Below are 23,999 nucleotides of genomic sequence, written 5' to 3' on the forward strand. Positions count from 1 at the left end.
GACGCGCAGCGGAAATTGGGTGAGACTCCGTTCCCCATGGCACCACCAGAGGTTACTAGGAATAACGGCCACAAATTGTTAGAAAGGTTCAGGCTGGACATCAGGAGGCATTACTTCACGGTTAGGGCTGTCAGGCTCTGGAATGGACTCCCAAGGGAGGTGGTACTTTCTCGTACCTTGAGGGTCTTCAAGAGGAGGCTGGATAGATATTTGGCTGTGCTGTTATGACCCCAGCACTCGTTCCTGCCCAGGGCAGGGGGTCAGACCTGATGATCTGTTTAGGTCCCTTCCGACCCTAAGCACTATACTATGATTTGGCTCAAACCAGTTTATGCAATGTCTGTCCCAGACCCTTTGCTGGTTTAAAATAAACCAGACACCCCCAGCATCCTCGCATGCTCTATGGGCTGTGAGGGACATTCTGTTCCACAGCAGGACTGGCCCCTCCCCTCTGCTCCCTGGCTGGAGCTCAGCACAGACTTGCAGGCACAGAGCATCTGCCTGGCTTCTCGCTGCTAAGCAGGAATTATTCCCCACTCCCCTCTGCCTTATGCAGACACCTCAGCGTTAGCTAGCAGACCACACGCTGGCTATGGCCTGTGCTGTGGGAGCAGACAGAGGCAGACAGGCTTTTTGGAGCTAATCAACAGGTATCTTAATGTCCTTCCTTGGAAGAGCTGTTTAAGAAGAGCTCTATTAGTTAATGGAGAGAGGATTTGTTTTCTTAATGAGTTGATAAACACTGAGTTAGGGTTAATAAACATTCCCTGCTGGACAGCTGGGGGGTGGGGAATAATCAGAGTGTCCTGCTGGGGCCTGGCCACACCCCCCTCCGTTCAGCCTATGGAAGGGAAGGGAGGGCTGCTCTAGTGCCCCCTGGCTTCTAGCTTGAGCCACTGCAGGCATTTGCCTGCATTTCTGGGATGTCTGGGTTACAAACTGATTTAGCCTACCCAGGTTAGAGTAACCTGCAAAGATTGAATCAATTCAGGCTTAGTCTTTTTGAATGTCTGTCCTTAGCCAAGAGGCCTCACACACTGAAGTATGAGAAAAACAAAATACTGAATAAGTGCTCACTAAGGGCATGTCCCCATGAGTGGAAACATATTATTCCCTGGAGCCAAATAGCTGGTTGTCCCTGGGCATGTTCCTGCATGCGCGCTCTGGTACATGGCAAATTACCCCAGATAGGGTAGGGAAGATGGGCCAGCATAGCTGAGGTTCTGGGGGCCTCCTGGGGCAGCAGCAGCAATCTGGGTGTGCAGAGCCTGGCTGGCAGCCAGAGTATGGCTATGGCTGGCCAGGCTCTGGTTTCTGTTGGCACACGCTGCAGCCATGTGACTATCCTACTTTTTTCTGCCATGCTTTTTTCGAGAATTTCCTGGTATTTAATTATACCACCATGCTGTAAATATGCAGTGCAGTGAACAGATTCACAAGCACCATATGCATTTCATGGCACCTCAAAAGGCTACCACAGACCACACATTCCTGATTGTGGGGACACAGTTTAAGAGAGCAGTGAATGAGGCAGGGTTCCTACAAAAAAAGACATATACGACTATGGAAGTATACATACTCCATCACAGTACATACATACAAAAGGAATTTCCTAACATTTAGATGTTTGAGTCAGCAAATAATTTTCTTTTAAGTTACTGTGTGCATGTCATGGTATATATTTTACCATTGGGCATGTTTTCTTCCTTCCATCAAGGCTCTCTCAAAACCCAGTGCTTTTGGTCAGCCTTCCACCCAACTCACTTTTTCAACTAGGTCTTCAGGAGCTAAACAATTCATCAAGAACATCAGTGTTAAAAAATGTGAAAGAAGTATAATAAACCAAACTTGTTATTATTAGCCAATTATTAGCCCCTATAAAAACTTTCTTTGCAAGGATTAGCTAAGCTTATTGACCACCTGTGTTCATACTTACACAAAGCTATCTGTGTCCAGCTGTCCTTGACCTCTTTTCAGTTTCATATTTCTTCTGTTCAAATTCCAAAAGGAAAAATAAATAATTTAAAAAAAAGTAAAATCAAACTTGGTCCTTGTGACTTCAGGATGTCACCTTTTCTATTTAAAGAGATCCTCCTAATGCCAAGGGAATCTGAGCTCTCACACATCTGGCAGTTGGCAGCAATTAGATCTACAGGAGCTAGAGGGGAAGCTAAATACCTTAATGATCCCATCTACAAGAATGCAGAAGTACCTCTGATCCCCACAGCCTGCCAGCTAGTTGAAGGAAGGAAGAAGCTGGTACACACAGACCCAATTACAGACAATTAAGGAAACAAATTACTTTAGAAGGAAGAACCATATTTATTTAATAATAAAACTACATAACCTCAGATGAGTTTTCAGATGGATAAGGCAACTAAAAAGCCACCTCTCTATATGCTGTAGGTGCCCTTGACACAACTTGAAAAATACACCCTGAGGCAGCAGTACAGTTCAAGATAACCCACCTTCACTGAACCAAAAAACTTAATATAAATAAAAAAAATTAAACCCCTTTCTCTGAGCAAATGCCTGCCTGGATAATTCTACTCCCCACTTTCAGAATGACAAGAGCTGCAGTTATATAGCTGTCTTTGGTGTTGGGAAACTGTGAGAAGAAGGAAGGGAAAGGAAGGTTTGCTCTGACCTACATATTTTAAAAATGGAATAGGTTGAATTCTGGCCCCACTGAACTAAAAGGCAAGTCTCCCACTGCATGCACCAGGGCCAGGTTTTCATCTACAACAGTGATTCTCACGTTTTGGTTTTTTTTAGATTCAAGGTAAGCCTCATTAGAATTAAGGCACCCTGAAGGAAATGAGCTTTCATGCATTTTTCTACTTAGAAAATAAATAGAGTAGTCCTTTTCTTCTGAAGAACTCAGAAAGATCACAGAAGATCAGAATGTTTTCTTATGTGAAATCTCTTGGGGTTTTTTTTGTGACTCATGTAGGTGTTTACACATTTAATGGTGTTAATATTGCATAGTATGCTGTGGCACCCTCAAAAGGATCTCATGGCACTCTGGTTGAGAATTATTGATCTACAGTATTTAGTATTGACAGTGGCACAAAAAAACCTTGTATTTAGCCACAAAAATGATATTGCACAGACATTGTCAACTTTCCCTCATGTTGTTCAACCTCACACACCTTATCCCTGACCTAGAGGGATGGAAGGGAAGGGAAAAAGAGAGTGTTTTGGCTTACTGAGTCTTTGATTAGGTGTCTGAAAAGTAAGCTAGATAATGCCAGTTGTAAAGAAATGTGTGGCCACCAAGACAAAAAAACCCCACATAACTATTCATTTGTCATTGGACACCCAAGTACTCGTTTAATACTAGCCAGAAGATGCTAACAACTGCTGGCCGTCATTGTTTTGGGAAGGGTTTGAAGTGACGACATCAGTAGAGCCCGTTGCCAATGTCACTGATACATCTGGTCTCCCAAAGTCAGTCATTTAAAAGGAAGAGGCAAAGGTATTATAGTTGCTAGATTTGAAATGAATGTTCTGTTCCTTAAACTTCTGCCCCATTGATTATCTGCCTCAGGCAGACCATCACACATGAGAGCTGGGCATTTTCTGGTACAATCACATCTTTGGCTTGACACCCTTGAGATACTGAATCTCTTAAAAATAATAAGCAATTCAATTAGCTTTGAATAAAGGTAGCAATCTTCTCACTTAAGTTACCTGAGGAGGTGTTCTAACAATCATGGTGCACAGAATGTTCAGGTTTTTCCACTCTGTATTATCTCCTCTGCTGAAAAGGGTATATGCTAGATTATTTTTAAGTGAATAACATGAATAAAGGTATTAATAATCTCTCTCATTTTATATAAGTTTCTTCTTTCAAAAAAGTACAATAAATCTGGTCACTGTGCTCCAGATATGAGAAACTATTGGGTTTTGTTTCATTAAAAACAGACTGCCACCCACACAAGTGTCCTGCGGCTTTGATACTGCATTTCTTACTAGAAGAAATAAAGTTGCAAAAAATTTTATAACCTTAGTCAACGTTCAGTTTTGGATCTTAACTTCTGTAGTCTTTTCTTCAGATAAAAATTCATTGGAACGGTGGGGGTGGGGGAAGTCTGGTGTAGCTGGTTTAAGTTCTGGATCAGAAATGCTTGGTTTAGATCCAAGAAGCTGTACTCACTTCTTTGCGGTCTCAATTCACCAGCATGAAGGGCTTATAAGACCATGGGTAATCAGAAAGGGCTCTAATTATTTTCAACATGCTCAAGCTTTTTTATATAGAAAATTATATTTAGTCAGCCTGTTATGGAAGGTGGGAAAAACAGCTATATTCAAAGGCTCCAAAATATTGCAAGTATACTAGCTGATACTTGTAACTAATTGGCAATTGTTCTTAGTGACTCAAAGACTCAGAACCCAGAGAGAGATAAAAAAGGTCCTTAGAAGTCCTATGATCCCTGCACACAGCTAGCAAGAAGGGAAATAACTCTGAATGCAAAAGGGAAGGACTTCATTGACATTTATACTGTGTTTGTTTAAACAATATATTAGAATGCTGCTGTGCAAGGCACTAAAATTTACACTTTTGTCATGCTGATCTATTCTTGGAACAAGTACAATATAACTGAGCAAGTGGGAAAACTTGTACAATTGCACCTGGCTCTGAAATGGAACTGGGGAAAAAGACTTGTGTATAATAAGTCATATAGATTTTTGGAATGTTGCCAGCAAAAATATAACAATTACTGTATTAGATCTATGCAGTTTTCTGACTCTTCACAGCCAACAAACAGAAACAAGCATTTTAATGAAATATTAGAAAAGCATATTCAGTCACCAGTATTGGTTTGCAAATATTGTATGCGAAGCTATTCATGCCTAACTTTCAAAGTGTTTTTTAAAGGAGTTCTATATACTGGCCTTATGATTGAAACACAGCTGCCTCTGCAGTGGACCTTAGAAACTGTTTAATACCCCACACCAACACTTCTAGTCAGTTAGTGAAGAAGAATAATGTTTATAGTGTGGTTGTGACGAAAAGCCCCAGCCGTGGATCAACACCTACCTAATGCTGTACGTAGAGAAGAAAAAGACCGAACGCTTTACTGGGTAGTGATGAAGTATAATGTGTCTGACAGATTTAAGGGTGAAATGTAGGAAGACAGACTGGCAGGCAGATTCCATACTGGAATCCGGATAAAACACTGAATTAACACTATTCATTCTTGCAGGACAGCTACTAGAGGCAGGGGTTTTGGTTTTACATTTGGTGCATCAGGCAACCTTACCTGTGGAACTTTGGTGTTTCTCTAGACTCCAAGGGAAGGGTCCTAAACATGGATTCTCTATAGCACTTCCGGTGACACTCTGGGAGCTCTCTGGAGAGGTAGTGGATTTGTAGGTATCCAGCAGGGCTGGCCCTCTGGAGATCATCAGCCCTACCAAAACCACAGCCCAGGGTGACACAATTGCAGAAGAGATTCCACAGAAGGCAAAAACATTTGCTTAAGGTCTTAAGTAGATAGGAAATATAGAAAGCAACTACACTGCAAGCTTGTTATCAAACTTTGCCAAATGGTGGAATTAAAGAGAGATTAACTACAAGGAAAAAGATGAATAGCTTGGAACAAGGCTGGCAATATTGGTGAGGGATGTTGCCTAGTCTGCAAAAAGATGCTGCAAGTATTTCCCTTGTGGGAAAGCTGACGCTCACAGTCTTTGCGGTGAAGCATCCTGGAATTCTACACAGCAAAGGGACACTGAATGCAGGAACAGAAAAGAAAAGGAAATCATGAAAGGTACTGTGGTGAACATGGAACTGAAATCCACCCATCTTGTTGAAACAAATACATAGCACCAACTACGGCCAATGAGGTAAGGTGGAGGTGTAAAGATTAGTACAAGATGAAGTGGGAAAGGTTTTGCTCTGTGTGGTTTTATTTTTTTAAACCAAATATAAGCCTCAAATAGAAGAGGAGAATGGAAAATTTCTATAACAGGAGGAATAATCAGAAGACCCAAAAAAGGACTTTGGAAAGTCAGAGGCATACAGCAACCAAACAACAAAAACCTGGAATAAATGTGGAGGATGTGAGGATAACAATGATCACATTTGCATGCACGGTATTTGAAAAGTATGAATGGGAGGGGACTGTTTTGAATTATCCAAGGATATATCATTAAGAACAACAAGAGGAAAATAAGCTAAGGAATCTCTGCATTGAATATAAAAACCAATTTCCTTACAGTCTGATCCACTGGAGCATGAAAGAGCATCCCTATGAGAAACAGTGTAAGCCCTATATTGGAGTGAAATGGATCAGTGAAAAATACTGTAGAGTAAAAACCTCCATGGTCTGCAGGACGAACTAGATGACATAACAGGCCTCCCTCATGTAATTTGGAAGATTCTGTAGAAACTGATCCATTGGAAAAGGAAAAGGTCTTGTTTTAATAAAAAAAATAGAGGTTTGGAAAGAGAATTTTAAAAAAAATAATTTGTTTGCTGCTCTTTACAGATGAAGATGTTTACACTAGACAAGGGACCAGGGACTTTTTTTTTCTCCATTTTTTCTATCTAGTAAGGGACCAGATAGAAGACAGCAATGGACCAGTGGGTCAGGGCATAAGCTTAAGACTCAAGGAGCAAGTTCATATGCTTGCTTCACAGTACATTGCGTGTGACCTTGGCCAAGTATTTTAGGCCCCATCTACATGTTACACTTAAGGCATGATTAACCAGGTAATCACACCTTACGTTGGGACTCAGTTACACATTCAACCAATTAATGGTGGGATGAAACAACCAATAAGCCACAAAGTTATTCCACAAAAAATGTGTACTAACTTTGTAGCTTGTTCTAATCACACCACTAATTGAACGTGAGGCCAAGTTCTTCCCTGTGGCTAGAAATGCCATCAGCTGAGGGGCTCCCAACCACAGGGGCACAACACCACTGCCAGCCCCTCAGCTGCCAAGGCTTGCAGTGGCAGTGTTGTCAGCTGCAGGGCTTGCAATGGGGGCAGTGGGGAGAATACAAGGGATGCTGCCGCTGCGCAAGCCTCATCAGCGGAGCTCACAGCAGGGGCTGCAGGGCTTGCAGCAGGGACAGCTCTGGAAATACTACTGACACTGTGAGCCCCGTACCACATGAGGTTTGTAGCAGTAGTAGCATTCCCCCTGCTGTAAGCCCCACAGCCAGTGAGCCTCATAGCAGCGGCAGCATTCCTGGTGCTGGCGCCACTGTGAGCCCTGCAGCTCGTGACAGCTGGGCAATGCTGCCCCTGCTGTGAGCCCCATTAGCTACGGGGCTCGCCAACACAGGAGCTGGTACAGGGGGAGCCTGGAATGATGATCCCAGGTCCTGCTTGTACCAGCGATAAGGTGTAATGGGATTTACTGCCTAATCTCACAATCGCACCTTTTACTATGCATATGTGGCATGGGAGGAGGCACGATTGTGTGGATCGTGCATTAGATCCCATTGTGCCTGCATGTGTAGAGGGACCCTTAGGTTACATCTATAATGCAGTCATAAGATGCCATTGTTGACTATGTACCTTCAGTCTAGCTAACTTAGACCAGGCTATACTGCAGATGTAGAAACCCCAGCAAAAGCACAGCAGCCCAGATACCCAGGATCACTGGCGTACTTGGACAGCCAGAATTGCAGCCGAAGGTGTTGAATCCTTACTGCAATGTTGCTTGAACTAAGTAGATCAAAGCTGGGTCAGGTAGATCAACTCATGCTATAGCCACTGTTCCAGTTGCAGTGTAGATATAGTAGCGGCATGCCCCTGCCTTGATTCGCTATCTTTTATCTTAAAGGAATAGTACCTCCTCTACCTTCCAGGGACACTACAAGGATAAATTCATTAAAAGATTGTGAAGGACTTGGATACCATGGGGACAGGGGCTAAGTATGTTAGATGACTTAAGTCAAATCAGACTTTTCATAGTGCTTTCTGTATTGTCTAAAGGCAGGCAAAGTAATATGCAGTAAATGCATTAAAGTGCCTATTGTGCATGCATATTTTTCAGTGCAAACTTTATTAGTGGGGTGGCTGCTAGGAAATACGTGCTTATTCTCCGTCTTCTACCGTCATGCTCTCTTTGGTCCCAGGGTCAGCAAATTGCTTCTGAAGATGGTTTAAGGTTAAGGCAAACAGAAATCTCCTATAGTCACTTTTTGCCTTTCATTTACTCAAGGGGACTGGATGGCTCAGGGGGCTGGGAATGTTTTATAGGACATTTCACTATTTGTTCCAGGTTTGGCTCTAGCCAGCATCACTAATAACTTACCATCATGACCACCTGCTGAGATACTATAGTAATGAATGAAAAATGCATGAAAAGAAACTCTCAGAACCAAGTTTCCAGTGTAAATGCTCAACCTTGGGAATTCGAATCTCAGGTTTCCTCTAATATTACTATTATTCACTTAAACCTTGCTGTTTCCACAAATGTTCCTGACAGCACAGGTTAGCTAGAAATGACTGAAAAAAATTAGTGTACATATTCTCTCTTTTTAAGCAAGCAGATCCCTGTGGAGTCTCTTGCTGTATCTGCCTTACCCTTGCTGAGACTGACTAAAAAGGTTATGTCTGGGCTCCTTCATGGCCAAGTCCTATACTGTGCTGGCTCCAGGATGCACTGTCTCCAAGAATAGCACTCCAGCATTTTACTGCCCTGGCACTGAATCCGCTTAAAAGTTTTAAGAGTAATATAAAGCCATATCAAACTTATTTAAAGACTAGCATAGAAGCTAAAAGTGAGAACTTGATCTGTATAATCTAGTGCTTCAGCTGTATGGGAAATGAAATCTTTCATGGGTTTAGACATCTGTAGAGGAGGTTTATGCTTTCACACAAGGTTCTGAAGGACTGCATTTTATCTCAGCACCCTTTGAAGGATTCTGAATTCATTTCCTTAGCTCCTGAATAAGCAAGCAGGAAACTCTTCCAGGTGCCTCATTAGAGACACAGTCACATATTTCCTTGGTTGATTATGATTGGGGTTTTGAAGAGATCAATGCTTTGCAGGATGGGGATGAATAAAGAGTTTCCAAATCTAAAATAATGCTATAAAGAGAATGGTTTCTTCAACAATACCGAGGACAATTTCTCCAGGGAAGGATTAAAAACCATATCCTATGATCTTCCTTTGTGCTTCATTTTGGAGAGAATGGCTGAGCCTAACTAGCTGGCTGGTAGCATTTAGGACTAAGAAAGTTGCAGGTTTTCCCTTTTTTTTGTCTGCAGTTGAGTGTGGCTCACCAACAATCAGTAGTGGGCAAACTCCAAGGCAGGAGACAGTAAACTTGGACAAAAAAATTGGAATTCTTATCTGAACTATCTATCTCCTGAATTGCTAAAATGTAGCTAATTTTAAAACCCCAAACTACAGAACTAATTTGGTTGCCTAAATATGGATTTGAGTGACCATTTTAGGTCCCAAAGCTTGAAAACCTTGGTTTTAAACTCCCGGTGGTCCAGCCCAGTCATTGTGAGCTTTAGTGTATGGCTAAAAATTAGTTTGCATGTCTTTGAAAGGGAAAAAAAGCATGAGTTCATACCACCACAAATAATAATAATGAAGTTGGCAACAGGGCTTTTAAGTGAAAGGGCTTCAAAAATACAAAATCCTATCTTAATTTGCAGAGCTGTCAGAGACGAGAAGGCTGTATATATGGAAAGAGAGAATGAAAGAACCTTCAGTCTTTAAGTCTCAAAGGTCAAATCTGGCTGGTGCAGGTGGTTCCTTCATTTATTTTTCTTGACATCTATCAATGAAATCAATCTCAAGTGAAGTTGCACACGCCAGAAAAGGAATAGTCTATCAGGATTGTAGTAACCTTCAAAATGGGCTGGTATTTTATTGTTCATTGTGTTCTCTGTAGAATTATATATGTATCTAATAAAGTTCCAGTGGAATAAGTGCTTTTCTTGGCCTCCCTGATCAAATATTTAAGCCCTGATCTTAAAGTTCATTGCTTAAGTGAACCTAATATTTTGCAAGGATCTATGATGCCTCCCAAGACTTGCTGAAGTTCTAGGCATTATTATAGTGCATTCACAGGATAAGAGAGCTCTGTGCTAGTTGCTGTATGCATGCCTAGTATGTTGCCAGCCTTGGCCATTTTCAAGGGGCCTAGGCCAAGCTGCAGAAGTGTTGCTAAGCAGAAGGTCCCAAAGCTTGTTTCTGAGTGACCATAGTGTGAATCTTCGCAGATGTGACAAGTAGCTTGGTCAGCAAATTAAAAGAAGTCATCAAACACAATTAAACAAAGCACAAGACTTGGAAGGAGATTAGGGAGGACCATAAATTAAATAATCCAAATACATGATATCATAGCTGCATCTTAAAATATTAGTAGTAGTGATTGATGCAACCAAATGTATTAGATGTTACTTTGTTATTATAGATATATTTTTGTTAAGCTGCTTAGATAATTTGTAAAAACAAAAACAGCCTTGTCAGAAGACCATAAAATCAGGTAAGAAGAAACAGGCCAGTGCTGAACAACATTCCCCAATGGGAAGGAAAGGAGATAAGAAGCCTTCCCCTTTCTTTCCCAAGGATATAAATCCCAACTAATTGACACCTGCCAAGTCCACAAGCTCTCTGGTTCAATCCAGTTCCAAATGTTTCGGTGAAACAAAGACATTTAAATAAAACAAATCAGAGATCATTTATAGAATATTAGAACCAGCCATCTATAAATATTGGGCATAGGCTAAAGGGAAATTTGAACTCAGCAAATTCAAGAAGACCTGTTGCCAATCTGCATGCCACCTTCCTCCCACCTCTCAAGTCTCCTCAGCCCATATAAGTAAGAATCTATGTTGTACTGTCATGGGTGGCTAGATAGATGTTGGGATAAATATTTGTTTCTATTTTTTAAAGCGCAAGTAAATAAAAGGTTGTGTTGTAGACCTGTTTCTGCCATTTTAGCAGTAGCCTACCCACAAAGTTACCTGTAATCTGGATAACAAGTGTAAGAATACCCTACCTACCCTGAAGAACTCATATTCTGAACAGATAGGGAAGACAAGGAATGAGTGACATAAAGCAGTATTATCCACCCCATTTCATAGATGGAAAAATGGAACATAGGAAGAATATGATTTGCACAAAAAGTGATTCACAGTGGAAACTTGAGCCAGAACACAAGTGAGGCCTGAAATGCAATCCCCTGAGATTTATTCAGAGACTTAACCACTTTATCATCTTTTGTGACTATATTTACAGATGGGTGGCTGCAGGGTGCTTTCGGTAAAAAACCTGTTCCACACCCTGCATCTTTGGAGCTTAAAGAGCTATAGAATATCAAGGGTTTACTTTATGCCCTAGCCTTCCTTTTCTGGAAGAAGTGGAATGAGGCAAAGATGATGGTTATGGGGAATTAAAGGATGGAAGACTGTGATGAGCTCTGGAAAGAAGGCCAAAATGGACAACATGGACAGCTTGCACAAGCACAGAGAAAAAGCTTTGATTAGCATGCTTTGCTAATTTGGTGATTTATAGTGTGTAACACGTAGCAATATGCAGCAATAATCCTAATAAACAAACAGCTTGAGTGCATTTGAAACTTTGGACCTACACCAACCCCGGTTGTGTGAAATTCCTCTAAATGAAATCCAGAAAACTATAGCACTCCACATTCTGACCTTGTTAGAAATACCTCCATTACCTTCTCACCTCTCCAGTCACTGTATTTGGTACTTACACAAGTAAGTAAAATAAGTATCCTTGGTTTTTAGAGAAACTAATAGGGGCAAAGTGATTTCCAAAGGCCACAGAATAAGTTGTTGGCATAATTAGGTTTAGAACAAAGGAGATCCTGATTCCCCAGTCAATATCTGAACTGCCACTCTAACATTGCTTCACTAATACAAAAAAGAACTACTGTCTTGTCACCTACAATGCCTGAGAAGAAAACCCTACAAAAAAAAAAATCAGTAATGAGAAAGGATGGTGCAAACCATGCTGCAGACAGAAAGACAACACCATGCAGCATCTAAGTCTAGTGGCATTTGGGATAACTGAAAACTGCTAGAGACCACATAATTAATTATGTCATATCTTTAGTTCAGAGGATCAAGAGTACTGCAGAAAGTTTCTTCCCTTTACCATTTTTGGCTGCCAGTTCACTAGCTGAGCCAGAAAAATAACTGTGCAACAGATGACAAAAGAGACTGACAATATCAAAAAAAATTCCAACTTCAGAGTCAAATCAACTAGCTCTCTAATGCAACAACTCCTCTTTTGCCAGTATATATAATGCACTGTTCCTGTTGGAGAATCCTACAGCATTCAACAGGAATTCAACTATTATGAGAAAGATTTTGCTCCAAAAAGTAATAACTTAAGGGAGAATGAAATCCTACCCACCCACCCCTTTTTGTTTGAGTCCTTTACTCAACTACAATAAAGTTACCTATTACATTTTGTCATTTTACACACAGAACACAGATAAGTTATTTACTATTATATGTATAGCCCAATAGAATAAGTGTATACATACATGGCCATACATGTATACCCCTACAGAAGCTCCCTTACTGTCAGCCCATTCCCAGCTTCAGGTACTCTAGTACTCATAGACCATTCAAAGTATCTATCATTCCTGGGTTATTTTTCCCACTGAAGCTCTTCTGTTCTCCCCATCTCATCACAACACAATGCCTTGCAAATATGATTAAATGACCTAGGTTTTTTTCCCCTATATAAAGGATAGGTACTTTAGTAAAATAAATCAATAATAAGCATAGGTCTCATGTGCACCAGTCAATAGACATGGCACTAGTTCTTTGTTACAAGTTGCTCACTCTGGGATTAGTATGACTCCACAGTTCATAGAATTACATTATTCACTATAGCGGAAATGGAACCAGGGGAGAAAAAGTACAAATTTATCCATCCTGTAGTCTTTAAGTCTATAAAACACTGACTGAGTTCAATGGGAATGTTGTATGTAAGGATTGCAAGGCTGACGTCTTAGCAAAATGAAAGTTGTATGAAACGAAGAGAGAAGTTCCTTCTCTGGGGTCTTAAGAAAAATTTCATGGCTTAAATATTCCTACTGTTTAATTCCTATTCTGCAGCTGCCAACAAGTAACTTCACTGGGTTGTCTAAACCCCTAATCAAAGAACAGTATCTGACAGCACTTTTTCTTCCTCCTTGTAAATGTACATGAACCATGAAGACCTTATCAAGTATGACTACATGTAATTCAGGATATTGGAAGGGAGAGATGGTAACTAACACCATACGCTACTTGAGATATGAGAAAAATCTACCCTTAAGTTAATTTAATCATCATGCTAACCTTCAAGTACATTACTTTCAACAAAACCCATTTTCTCTTCCTACTATGGGGTCTGAGTTTCAGCAAATGATAAGTACCCATGACTGCAGTTGAAGCCAGCGGGAGCTCTCTGTGCTTAACATCTCATGTTAGGTTGGTATGTAAAGGCATGTAAAAATCACTGAATCAAAGAAATGTCACTAGTCAAGGTACTGAAGCATCTTGAGTTTCTAGGACAGGAATTTCAATTAGCAAACAACTCTTCATTAAAGACTTCAAGACCAAATGTTCCCATATCTATGGAATCTTTAAGAAAAAAAAATGAGATAATGAGATTCCTACTGTAGGATACCTATAGGCAGTTTAGGAATTCCATTGGACGGTTATCATTCTTTTTGGTTATACAGTATTTCCTATTAGCACTGATTTTACAAAAAGCCCAAAGTCTTTTATAAAAAGTTTCAGTGTGTTTCAAAGTAAGGCTATGCATATTCATATAAAGACCACATCCTAGAAGAGTTGAATATTATCTCCTTGAGGAAAAAAAGGAAGGCACTGGAATGTTTACAGCATTTTTTAAGATCCAGCCTTTCCTTTTGATGATCTGGAAATAAGTGGAGCTGCAAATGATACCAGACTAATCTATGGGCACGGTCAGGTAGTTAGACATGTAACCAATATCAACTACCTGACCTGGCCTTCCTTACTTGCACACAAGTCACAGAGTTCCTGGCAATCTAAATTAAAGCATGTCTTTAAAAAAAAAAAAAAAAAAAGTCAAACTTGGCTGGTAAAACCCCAAGATATTGCAAGTTTAGCCTGCTCATGACTAAAACTACTCTAAAACATGGCCTACTGCCAGTTCCAAGAAGCCAATTCTCACCTGAAGACCATATCTTCTAGCTTCAACCACTGTCACCAGCAGATGGCAGTGGTACAAAAACACATAGCACTTTGTTACAATGGCTGAAGTAAGCTTTCCACCCTGCCCTCAGTCTGACAATGCTCAGTGTTTTCTTGTGCTGAAGGTTGATTTCACACAGTGAAAATCCAACATTGAAGAGCCTCCATGCATTATAGTAAAGCATCCTGGCAAAGCAGCATACCTTGCAAATGCCAAGCAGCGGTGGCATTGCCAGCGCCGTGGCTGCATTTTGCACAAAGCATGTTTACTAGCGGTGACACAGTAAAGCATTTTCAAACAGCCAGGGAAGAAGACAGCTGCTGCAGCTCCCCTAATTACCTTTCCCCAGACATCAAGAGTAATTTACAAGTTGGATGGCATTGCTGGAACTAAGCACGACTGAGCCACACACCATCTCTCTTTTACAGTTTTATAGACCATGTGTTATGGTAGAATTACAACCACTCAGCCCACTCCTATGAGTCAGGTTATCTCCCGTCAGGTTTTTTATTGAACATTTTTCTTTTGTTACTGGAAATTACAGAGTTTGTTTTAGACAGTAATCAGATAATCACCACGTCTTGTTACAGGCATAAGGCAGCAGGACTCGACATTAGTATCATTCCCTCTAATCTATTACGTTAAACAAAAGATAGTTTAAGCTGTTTGGTAAGAATTATACTTCATTATGCAACATTCTGGGGCATGGAGGCAAAGTCAGTAGCTAGAACAGAGAAAATGCTAGTTTCACGTTTATTTAAATTAAATTTTAAATTAAACAACCACCATACCATTTAGGCATCTAGAATACGTCTGTTCAGCTACAATCCTGCTGTTTTGCCTCTAACCACAATCTAAGAGAATGCATAGGAAGTCTGACAAATTGAGACATCACCAACAATTAATCTTAATTACACAGAGAGGATGAAATGTTTCAGCCACTGGTACCCCTAAGGAATGGTACTGAATCAAAAGCTTTCCCCTAAGGAATGGTACTGAACTCCTTTGTGATGCAAAGAACCACTTTTTGCTTCCGTTTAGACAGGTGTTAATGTTACTTATGTCCATATCATCAAGGAACCAATGCGGAAATTAATCTAGATGCACAAGATCCATGCAAGGCTCTCTGTGAAATTCAAGCCCGGTAGTAAACTCTTGGGAAAGGCACATATTAAGAACAGAGGACAGTGAAAAGGAATGGACAGTGTAGGAGGGCCTTCAACTTTGAGGCAAATCTCCCCATTGGTCCTTCATAGGCAGCACTGAATGTCCAATTAGTCATAGGTCAAGGATTCACTGTTCTGAAGATCTAATAGCTTGCTAAAATTCAGCCCCAAGTCAGTCTTAGGTCTTAGCAAAACCCACACCCACGCAGGACCATACCCAAATTACTGGTGGCTCCGGGAGAACTTTTAGTATTGGGTCCCCCTTCGACAGAGATAATTATAATAATAATCAGACAACAGGAAAAAAACAACCATCTTCAGGCCCCCTTTCTGTCCGGGCCCCGGGCAGCCACCTGGTTCGCCCATGCCTGTGTTCGTCTCTGCACCCACTCAGTGTAGCGCTTTGCCTGTCTGTTTAGGTAGCTAGGCCACACACTGAGGTTGATAAGCTTGCTACAGCCTGGGCTAACAGAGCCAGGTCTTTTACCTCGGGGAGTAGTGACTGCGTTAAGACTGAAAGGTTTCAGTTTCAGTCGTCGCTGTCGAAGTTCCACCTGGTTGCAGAACATTACATATGTACCATTTAAATATCTACGCCTTTCTTCTGGAATAAAATGCTCTTTTTTATAGTATAATACCAAAATCACTAAGAGATGAAATCTTGTTTAGAAGAAACTTACCCATTTTTCTCCTGACTTGGGATTAATGGGATTTCACTGCTGCTTTCATCAATGGGGTGGATCCGGGCAATATATTCCCCATTTTGCTGGAGATGCATGTACACAGCCACTTGCACGGTGCAGTGATCACTACTGCTTCTCAGCCAGGGGCTCAGGATGACAGGGCTGATGTTATATGATGCATCAAGGAACAGAAATGAACCTAGGAAGAAAAAGGCAAGTAGAATGTTCTTTTAAAAATCCCAGTTTTGTTTCATTCCACGGCTCACTGTGTAAGAATGCATCTTTAAATTGGTCCAAGATAATTGCCTTTACCAATCCAAAGATCATACTTTTTCTGTTTATTCTTTAAGAGACTTTAATGGAAAGCAGTGTTTGGTTGCAGGGCTCTTTGTCCCCAGATGCTCCAAGACATTTTTTAAACCACTTGCAGATTCACTACTGAATCTAAGCAATACCTGGGCCTGTTTTGAGACTGCAAACACAATGAAGAGAGATCAGAACCACATTATATGTACTGTAGGAAAACTCAACATTGGCAGGTATTTACATTCCCATAGACTCTATCCACAACTTTAACAGAGCTTGCCTCCTGGATTCCTGCCCTCCCAGTTCCCTACATATGATCCAGCTCTAAACATCACGGCTCCAGTCTCTGACATGGGATACCAGCTTGATTCCATGGACTATAACAATTTCCTGCTGTTATCAGTGGCCCTCCTGTTTTCACACTCAAAACAAGACATGTATTGATCACTGCTGTTGTACAAATAATGACCACGAATTCCCCAGCTCTGATTTTGTTCTCCTGCAAAGGGTACTGTACAGTATATTCAAAGCTATTAGTGTCAGAATAAAGGCTTGACACCATTTTATTGCTGCAGCCATTAATTTTAACATATTAATTTTATATGCTACTAATCCACATTAAAGTTTTGATTATTACCCAGTACATCGACTTCCTTGGCCTAATCTTATTCCATAAAAATCTCAGGCCAATCCAGTGGGACAGAACTAATAAATTCTCAGCAGATTTCAGCTCACCTTGGATAGGTCAAATTACCTCTCTTTTGGCAGCTGGCCAATTTACCAAGTACTCCACAAAACATGCACATGGAGATATGTATTAGTTGAATTGGTAGAAGGGAACTAGTCCTTGAAACAGACTGTTTTCTAATATGCCACAACCACTCCCTGTCCTGCAAGTTTAACAGGACAATTCTACTTTGTACTTTCATATGGCTTGGTGTGATGGGTGTCAAAGCACTTCTCAAAATTGTCACTAATAATCACAGCACACCTGAAAGTCAATATATGCCTATTTCACAGATGGAAGAAACTGAGGCATAAGGCAGCTGAAATCAACATTTTATAAATTGCTCTCTCACTGAGACACCAATTGCATGATTTTCAGAAGTACTAAATATCTGTAATATAGGAGCCAATCTGTATTCAAAACCTCTGGGGAAAACAGAAATAAGCAAAAAACAGATATTATATATTTCAAATCAGACATCTAATCAGCAGGCACTTTTGGAAACCTTTGACTGAACAACTTTACTAAGGTCATACTGTTTGTCAGCAAAACAGGCAGGAACTGAACACCCAGTTGACTTGCCTTCCAGACTATAACTCTATCCACTAGCCCACACTGTGTTGATAGGCATTTGAATTAGCATATATTTGAAAGCAATTTAACCAGAGAAAATATTTGTCCTGAAAAAAACACTGGGCAGTAAAATATAAGATGTAAGCCCCCTTCTGCCAGCAGATACGAGCATAAATGGAAAAAAGGAAGCCTGAGAGCAGAATATCCATGAATTACTTTTAGTTCCTTTAGCACCAAATAATGAGGTACACATATCAGACTGTCTCCTCAATAACTGGATCAAAGGCAGTGGAATTAAAATAAACTCCATTACTCTTTATCTTTTTTTTCCCCTGCTGATCAGAGTCAAGTAAAGAGGAGATGGAAACCATATGTATCACCCTTTCCCATCTCTCCCTCCTGTTAAAAACAAAGAGAATTACAGTTCTAAATCTCAGAGCTTTAATTGCACCATCCCCAGAAGAACACTGAAATCCATGACATGAGAGGGAGCAAAGAGATTTCTGCTGGTGGCAGTAAGACACTAAACACTGCAATAATTGCTGATGGCACCTTGGCAGGTGTGGGGGGCCATTTGCTCATCTTATTGCCTTGCAACAGGGAGTAAGATTTTAAAAATAACATACAGGGGAAAAAAACTACATTTCAGCTTCTTCCTTGCTTTCACCGGCCTGGGAAAAAGTGCATCTCAGAGGGATTCTCTCTTCTGGCCACGCTTATAGCCAGACTTGGATTCCTACAGACTAGGAAGCAAGCCTTGCTGCGCTGAGGCAGACAAGTGAAGGCAGTCACTCCTTCCTTTCATTTGGGATATTTGTGACTCTCAGTCTTTGAAGGATTTTAAGAGCAAACCAGACAAAGCCTTGACTGGGATGATCTAGCTGGGGATGGTCCTGCTTTAAGTAGGGGGTTAGACTAGAATATGACTCAAGGTCCCTTCCAACCCTCATTTTCTATGATTCCATGTGCAGGGATCCCCCCAAAGCACTTTCTTAAGCCCCCTCTATGTTACATGTACTATTCAATTACCTGGTTAACTGCACAATTAATTCAGACTGGCTATACATGCAAGTTAACTATGGTCCAAGAAGCTATAAAGTTATTGCTGGAAAAATGTGTAATAACTTTACAGCTGATTTCTATCTAGCTTTAATTTGCATGTGTAGCCTGTGCCCCCACAGCTGGGACCCCCATCAGCTGATCAGAGTGCCCAGCTATGAGGGCCTATGCATACCCCCAAGCCTTGGAGCTCTCAGCTGGCACTGGATCCCAGCTGCAGGAGCACATGCCCACCCAGCTGGGAGTCCCATCAGCTAACTAGGTTCTCAGCCATGGAGATGTCCCATGCACCAACACAGCTCGGAGACCACAACAGCTACCGTTTCCTAGCTATACAGGTGTGTGGGATGCTCCAGTGGCTGGGAGATAACAATAGTTGGGCTCCCCCTGCATGGGCAATAAGGCATGATAGGCTCTGATTTGCAGTCCCACAACTGCACCTTGTGTGGATCATACATTAGATCTCATCACACATTTACCTGCATGTGCAGAGGGGCCCTTAGGGTGGAAACAGACATTACCTGATGTCTCATTTGTTCTGCCTTCAATTTTTTTTACGACAGCACAAATGCCAAGCAAATAGGCATCCTTACCCTTTGTTGTGTCCAGTGCCATAGCAACAAAGTTTGGCACCCAGGGCAAAGCCCGCAGCAGCAGCCCAACCTCACCCTGTGCACAGATCTGGGGGGCACACTCCCCTCCCCCCACATGCTTGCCTGGGAGTGCATGCAATGGCGGGAGCCACCCTCCCCATCGGCAGAGGGAGAAAAAAATATTTGGGGGAGCTGAGTGTGCGCCCCCCCCCACCAGGTAAGTCTGTGGGGGAAGGGGCGGGAAAGAGCATGGGAGGGGCAGATTGAGGCCCTCACAGTGAGGGAGGGAGTGGGGCCAAGGCAGGGGCAAGGGCTTGAGTGAATGGGGCCATGGTCAGGCTAGGTGGCGGGACAATCGGAGCCCAGATGGCTCATCCAGGGGCGTTGGGGGGCAGCCTCTGCCACTATGTGCACCCCAGCAGAGGTCCAGGAGACACGTGTCCCCTGATCTGTGCATGGGGTGGAGGCGGCTGCCACTGAGTGCTGGGCTCTGTGCCCCACTACCTCAGGAGCCATGTGATGCCATGTGTATCCTGATGCTGGGTGGGCATGGAGTGTAGCACAGCCCAGTAAAAGAAGGCACATGGTATTGCATGGCTCTTGAGGCAGCAACAGTAGGGTGCAGAGCCCATAGTTCAGCAGCAGCAGCCTCCACCCCGCACACAGATCAGGGAGGCATGTGCCCCTCTGGGCCTTCGCTGGGGTGCATGCAGTGGCAGGAGGCCCCCTTCCCCCATGCCCTTGGATAAGCCACCCAGGCTCCAATTGTCCCACTACCCAGCCTTGCTGGGGCCCCTTTCAACTCAACCTCTACCCCACTCCCTCCCTCAATGTGGGGGCCTTGATCTGTTTGCCCCCCACCCCCGTCCCTTCCCCTTCACAGAGTATTTGCCTCCTGTCCTGGGCAGCCAGTGATCTACGTGCTGGGTTTCAATCCTTGCTGTGTGTGCGCCCCTCCCCACCCCGGCTGCAGCTGCCTGGAACCTGCGGCCAGGCTGCCCTGTGGCCCTACCCACTGCCCCACGTTTATGGGGGGGGGAGGTTGCTGAGACCCATTAGCCCTGGCCTTCCACTGCCTATGGCCCTTCCCCCATTGTTCATGCCCTCCCCAAACGAGCCGCTCATGGTTCTGTCTTGTGCCCTGCCGTAGCTGGGCAGTGCCTGTTGGTGCCCCATTGCTTTGGCACCCGGGACAGTTGTCCTGCTCGGCCCCCCACCCTTGCTACAGCACTGGTTGTATCACTCGAAAGGAATATTAGTGGCACAAGAACAGATAGTAATAGGCTCTTTTGTTTTATTGCAGAAAATGCCTTATTACCTCTGTGGAGCTTCCCCATTCAGCCAGACCCTGTCTGCTCCCTACCCTGACTCTGATCTGGCTGGACAGGGGAAAATCTCACTTTCCATACTCAGCCAGACCTTGCAGAGGGATATCTCCCCTGCAAGTAGAGGGAAGTGCACAGGGATTTCCCCTGTATGCCTGCAAACATGGAGGGCAGGACCCCTGTTTGAGTTTCCCCCACTCTACACTTGTAGATGTATTGAGAAATTCCCTTGCACAAGGATTTCCCTATGCAAATGTGGAGAGGAGGGGACACCTGCTCGAGTCTCCCCCCCTCGGCACTTGTCGTTGCTCGGGGGAGGTGGGATCCCCAGCTTGCAGACATTCCCCATGTCAGGGCATGGAAACCTGGGACATCTATAGACATCTCTGGAATGTAATCAGCTGCCCGTTCCTATTGTTTCACATAGGGCCAGTTCAGCCTATGCAGAGGCCTGCAGTTCTGCAGATGTTAAGGGTCTCCAGCTATACTATGGAACAGACATCACTCAGTGCTGTACGGGGGACAAACCACCCCATCCTACACTGCTGTCACATGGGGCCTAGAGAGCTGTGTGAAGAGTTCGTGAAAATATTCAGTGTAAAGGGTTGTAGTCAGCTGGAACCCCAACCAACTGTGAACTGTGCAGGTGTTCATTGTTTCAGACTGATGCAGGACAGACTGGCTGCATTGCCACTAGTCCCCAGCCAGGGGTCCCTGTGCACTCATCCCAAGCTGCTCCCCAGCAAGCCATGTCACCCCCAGCCCAAATCTCCTAGGGCATTTAAATAGCTGCATAGGGAGCAGAGTATCCTGGGGCCTGCTGCTGGCAGGTGCTCCCCAGCCAGTCATGCTTCCCTCAGCCCTGGAGTCCTCCAGGACACTTAAATGGCTGGGCTTTCCCCAGGTAACCATGCTTCCCCTATAGCACACTGGGGTCCCAGGGGCAGCTGTGACCCACCTGGTGGTTCTGCAACCCATGCTCTACTCTGCCTCTAGGGTCCTCTCACCTTCTTCTTGCCCACTAAAACTTGATGTACCTATTGCATAGAAAAGGTGGCTGCCTTGAGAGCCCTAGAGCTATCCTTACTCCATCCACTAATGAGTAGGTCCTTCCTGCACTGCTGGCTCTGACCCAGCTCCTAAGCTGTGTGGGTGCTCTCCACCCATCTGTGCCCCACGGCTCCTATAAACCTTAGGGGCTAATTACGTGGCTCCATCCACCCATACGCCATTTCCCATGCTTTGTGGGTGTCACTGTACCATTATTCTCTCTTGTTGGGGTTTCAGCCTCCTCAGCTTCTGAGCCTTTCCTCTAGCTCGGTCTTCAGCCCCAGGCCCACTGTATTGGACCTGGCTTTGAGGCATCAGCTTTAGTCTTGCCCTCTCAGGCCCCTGGCCCCTGTCTGCCGGGCCCTGGTCCCCGTCTCCACCTTTCTCAGACATCAGGCCCTGTCTCCACCCCTCTTGGATGCCGGGCTCCTTGGCTCTGGCCTGGGCTCTGCAGCCCAATGCTCTGCCTTGCTCCAGGCTCACAACACTCGTTCGGCCTTGAGCCTGCCCCTGGCAGGGCTCAAGGTGATCACGTGCTCCTACAGCACTAGTAAGGTCTCCAAATACCACCCCTCAGTCTCAACCCATACCACCAGTATGAGCTGTAACCAAACAGTAAGGCCCCAGGCTATAACATGAACTCTCCCCTCTGGACCCACTAACTTTCCCTCACCTCTGGTACCAGGCAAACCTTCCAGCTCTGGGTTACAGTCTGGTGAGCTCCCAGAGCCTCAGTGGTCATCCAAGGCAGCACAGCAGTCCATTTAGTGTTCCCTGGCAGCTTTCCTGGCCAAGAGCTTCTACCCCTACAGCTTGCAGAGCTAGACTGCCTTGCCAGCTCAGGTCCTGGACTTCTATGCCTCCCAGGGCCCTGCCTCCCTCTGGTCAGGAGGCTACCTTGGGCTGCCTGCAGGTGACTGCTAACTGATCTCATTGCCTGGTTACTACAGCAACCCAATTGCAGCTGCGCCCTGCCAGGCCTGAAGTGCTCCCTCTCTGGCTGCTTCTCTTGAAGTAACAGAGACCCCCAGACTCTTCTGTTACACCCTGCCCTGGAGTCTCCTGGGGCATTTAAGAGGACAGGCTTTTCCGGGCTAGCCATGGTACTCTCAGCTACGGAGTCTCCCGAGGTATTTTAAATGGCTGGCAGGAAACGTGAGTCTCACAGGGCATTCAACTGCTGGGCACTCCCCACTTAAATGCCCTGGGAGATCTTGCGGCTGAGAGGAGGTGGCTGGTTAGCAAAAGCCTGGCCATTTAAGCATCCCAGGAGACTCTGGGGCTGAGGGGAGCATGGCCAGGCAGGGAGCACCTGGAAGCTGCATTTTGAAACTTTCACAACGTTTCAAGTACCCTCATTTTGTTTTGAAGCTGTTTCGATGCTTTTTCTTTCATTTCAATTTCACTGTTTTGAGCTTGAAAGGTGTTGAAATAGCTTCGAAACAAAACACTCAGTGAAATTTCACACTGCCTTACTACCTAGCTGCTTCTGAGCAACCTTCTCAGGTAGCTTCCACAAGAACACAGACTGAGGAACCCTGGGAGCAGGACACAGCATTCATAGAGGGCACAGACTGCCACAGCTACCTCATGGGAAAGCATCATTGCCTGTTTCATTTTCCTTATGCTGTTCTTGCTGCTATGCCAGCATGCAAGCTCCAGGGGAACAGCTGTCAGAACTGTCTGGCTGTTGCACTACTAGAACTCTTTCTGGGGATAAAAGAGGGCCTTGCTATGGAAACAAATGGACAATTCAGCAAGCAGAGGACATGCCCCATGCCCTGCAAAAATGTACCTGGAGCCATGGCAGCACATGAAGCAGCATCAGTGACTGAACCAACTGCACCTTTCCTCCCAACTTGGGGCCCAGAGCTGATGGCTTGATTGTCCTCCTTCATTCAGCTAGGTCCCTGGTTACAGTTTGTATGTGAGATTAATTAATTCATTTCAGGGCAGAGCACTGCTCCACCAAGCCTCGATTACACTCGCAACCAATAACTGATTCCTTAGAGAAAGCCCATTGCCTTCTTAATGTATCTAACCATTTAAGATTATTCTTCTCATGGACTGCTTGGTTTTATTATTGCTTCATGTTAGGCAGACCTTTTGCAGAGCTACATTTATATACAGACAGTATGCTAGATCTGAACAAATGCAGATTCACCCAGTCCCTATCTCTAACATACTGACAGCATGCGAGGAAGTTAACTGCATACTTGCAGGACAGACAACAGAAATTACGGTGGTCAATACAGGCTTTTCACTGACAAAAACTCCTTCCTCCTCAAATCATCTTCTCATTGAAGTCAATAGGCATATTCCT

General features: G+C 43.7%; 1 protein-coding gene across 1 annotated transcript in view; it reads right to left on the reverse strand.

The window, feature by feature from the left end:
* Positions 1-23,999, reverse strand: part of ALK (ALK receptor tyrosine kinase) — a 545,961-nt gene that overhangs the window by 273,614 nt on the left and 248,348 nt on the right. The window contains exon 5 of the mRNA XM_025215973.1: positions 16,041-16,242. Within this exon, the coding sequence (XP_025071758.1) occupies positions 16,041-16,242 (202 nt within the window). The remainder of the gene's footprint in view (positions 1-16,040; positions 16,243-23,999) is intronic.

Source organism: Alligator sinensis, unplaced genomic scaffold (assembly GCF_000455745.1).
Source record: "Alligator sinensis unplaced genomic scaffold, ASM45574v1 scaffold138_1, whole genome shotgun sequence".
NCBI classification, from domain to species: Eukaryota; Metazoa; Chordata; order Crocodylia; family Alligatoridae; genus Alligator; species Alligator sinensis.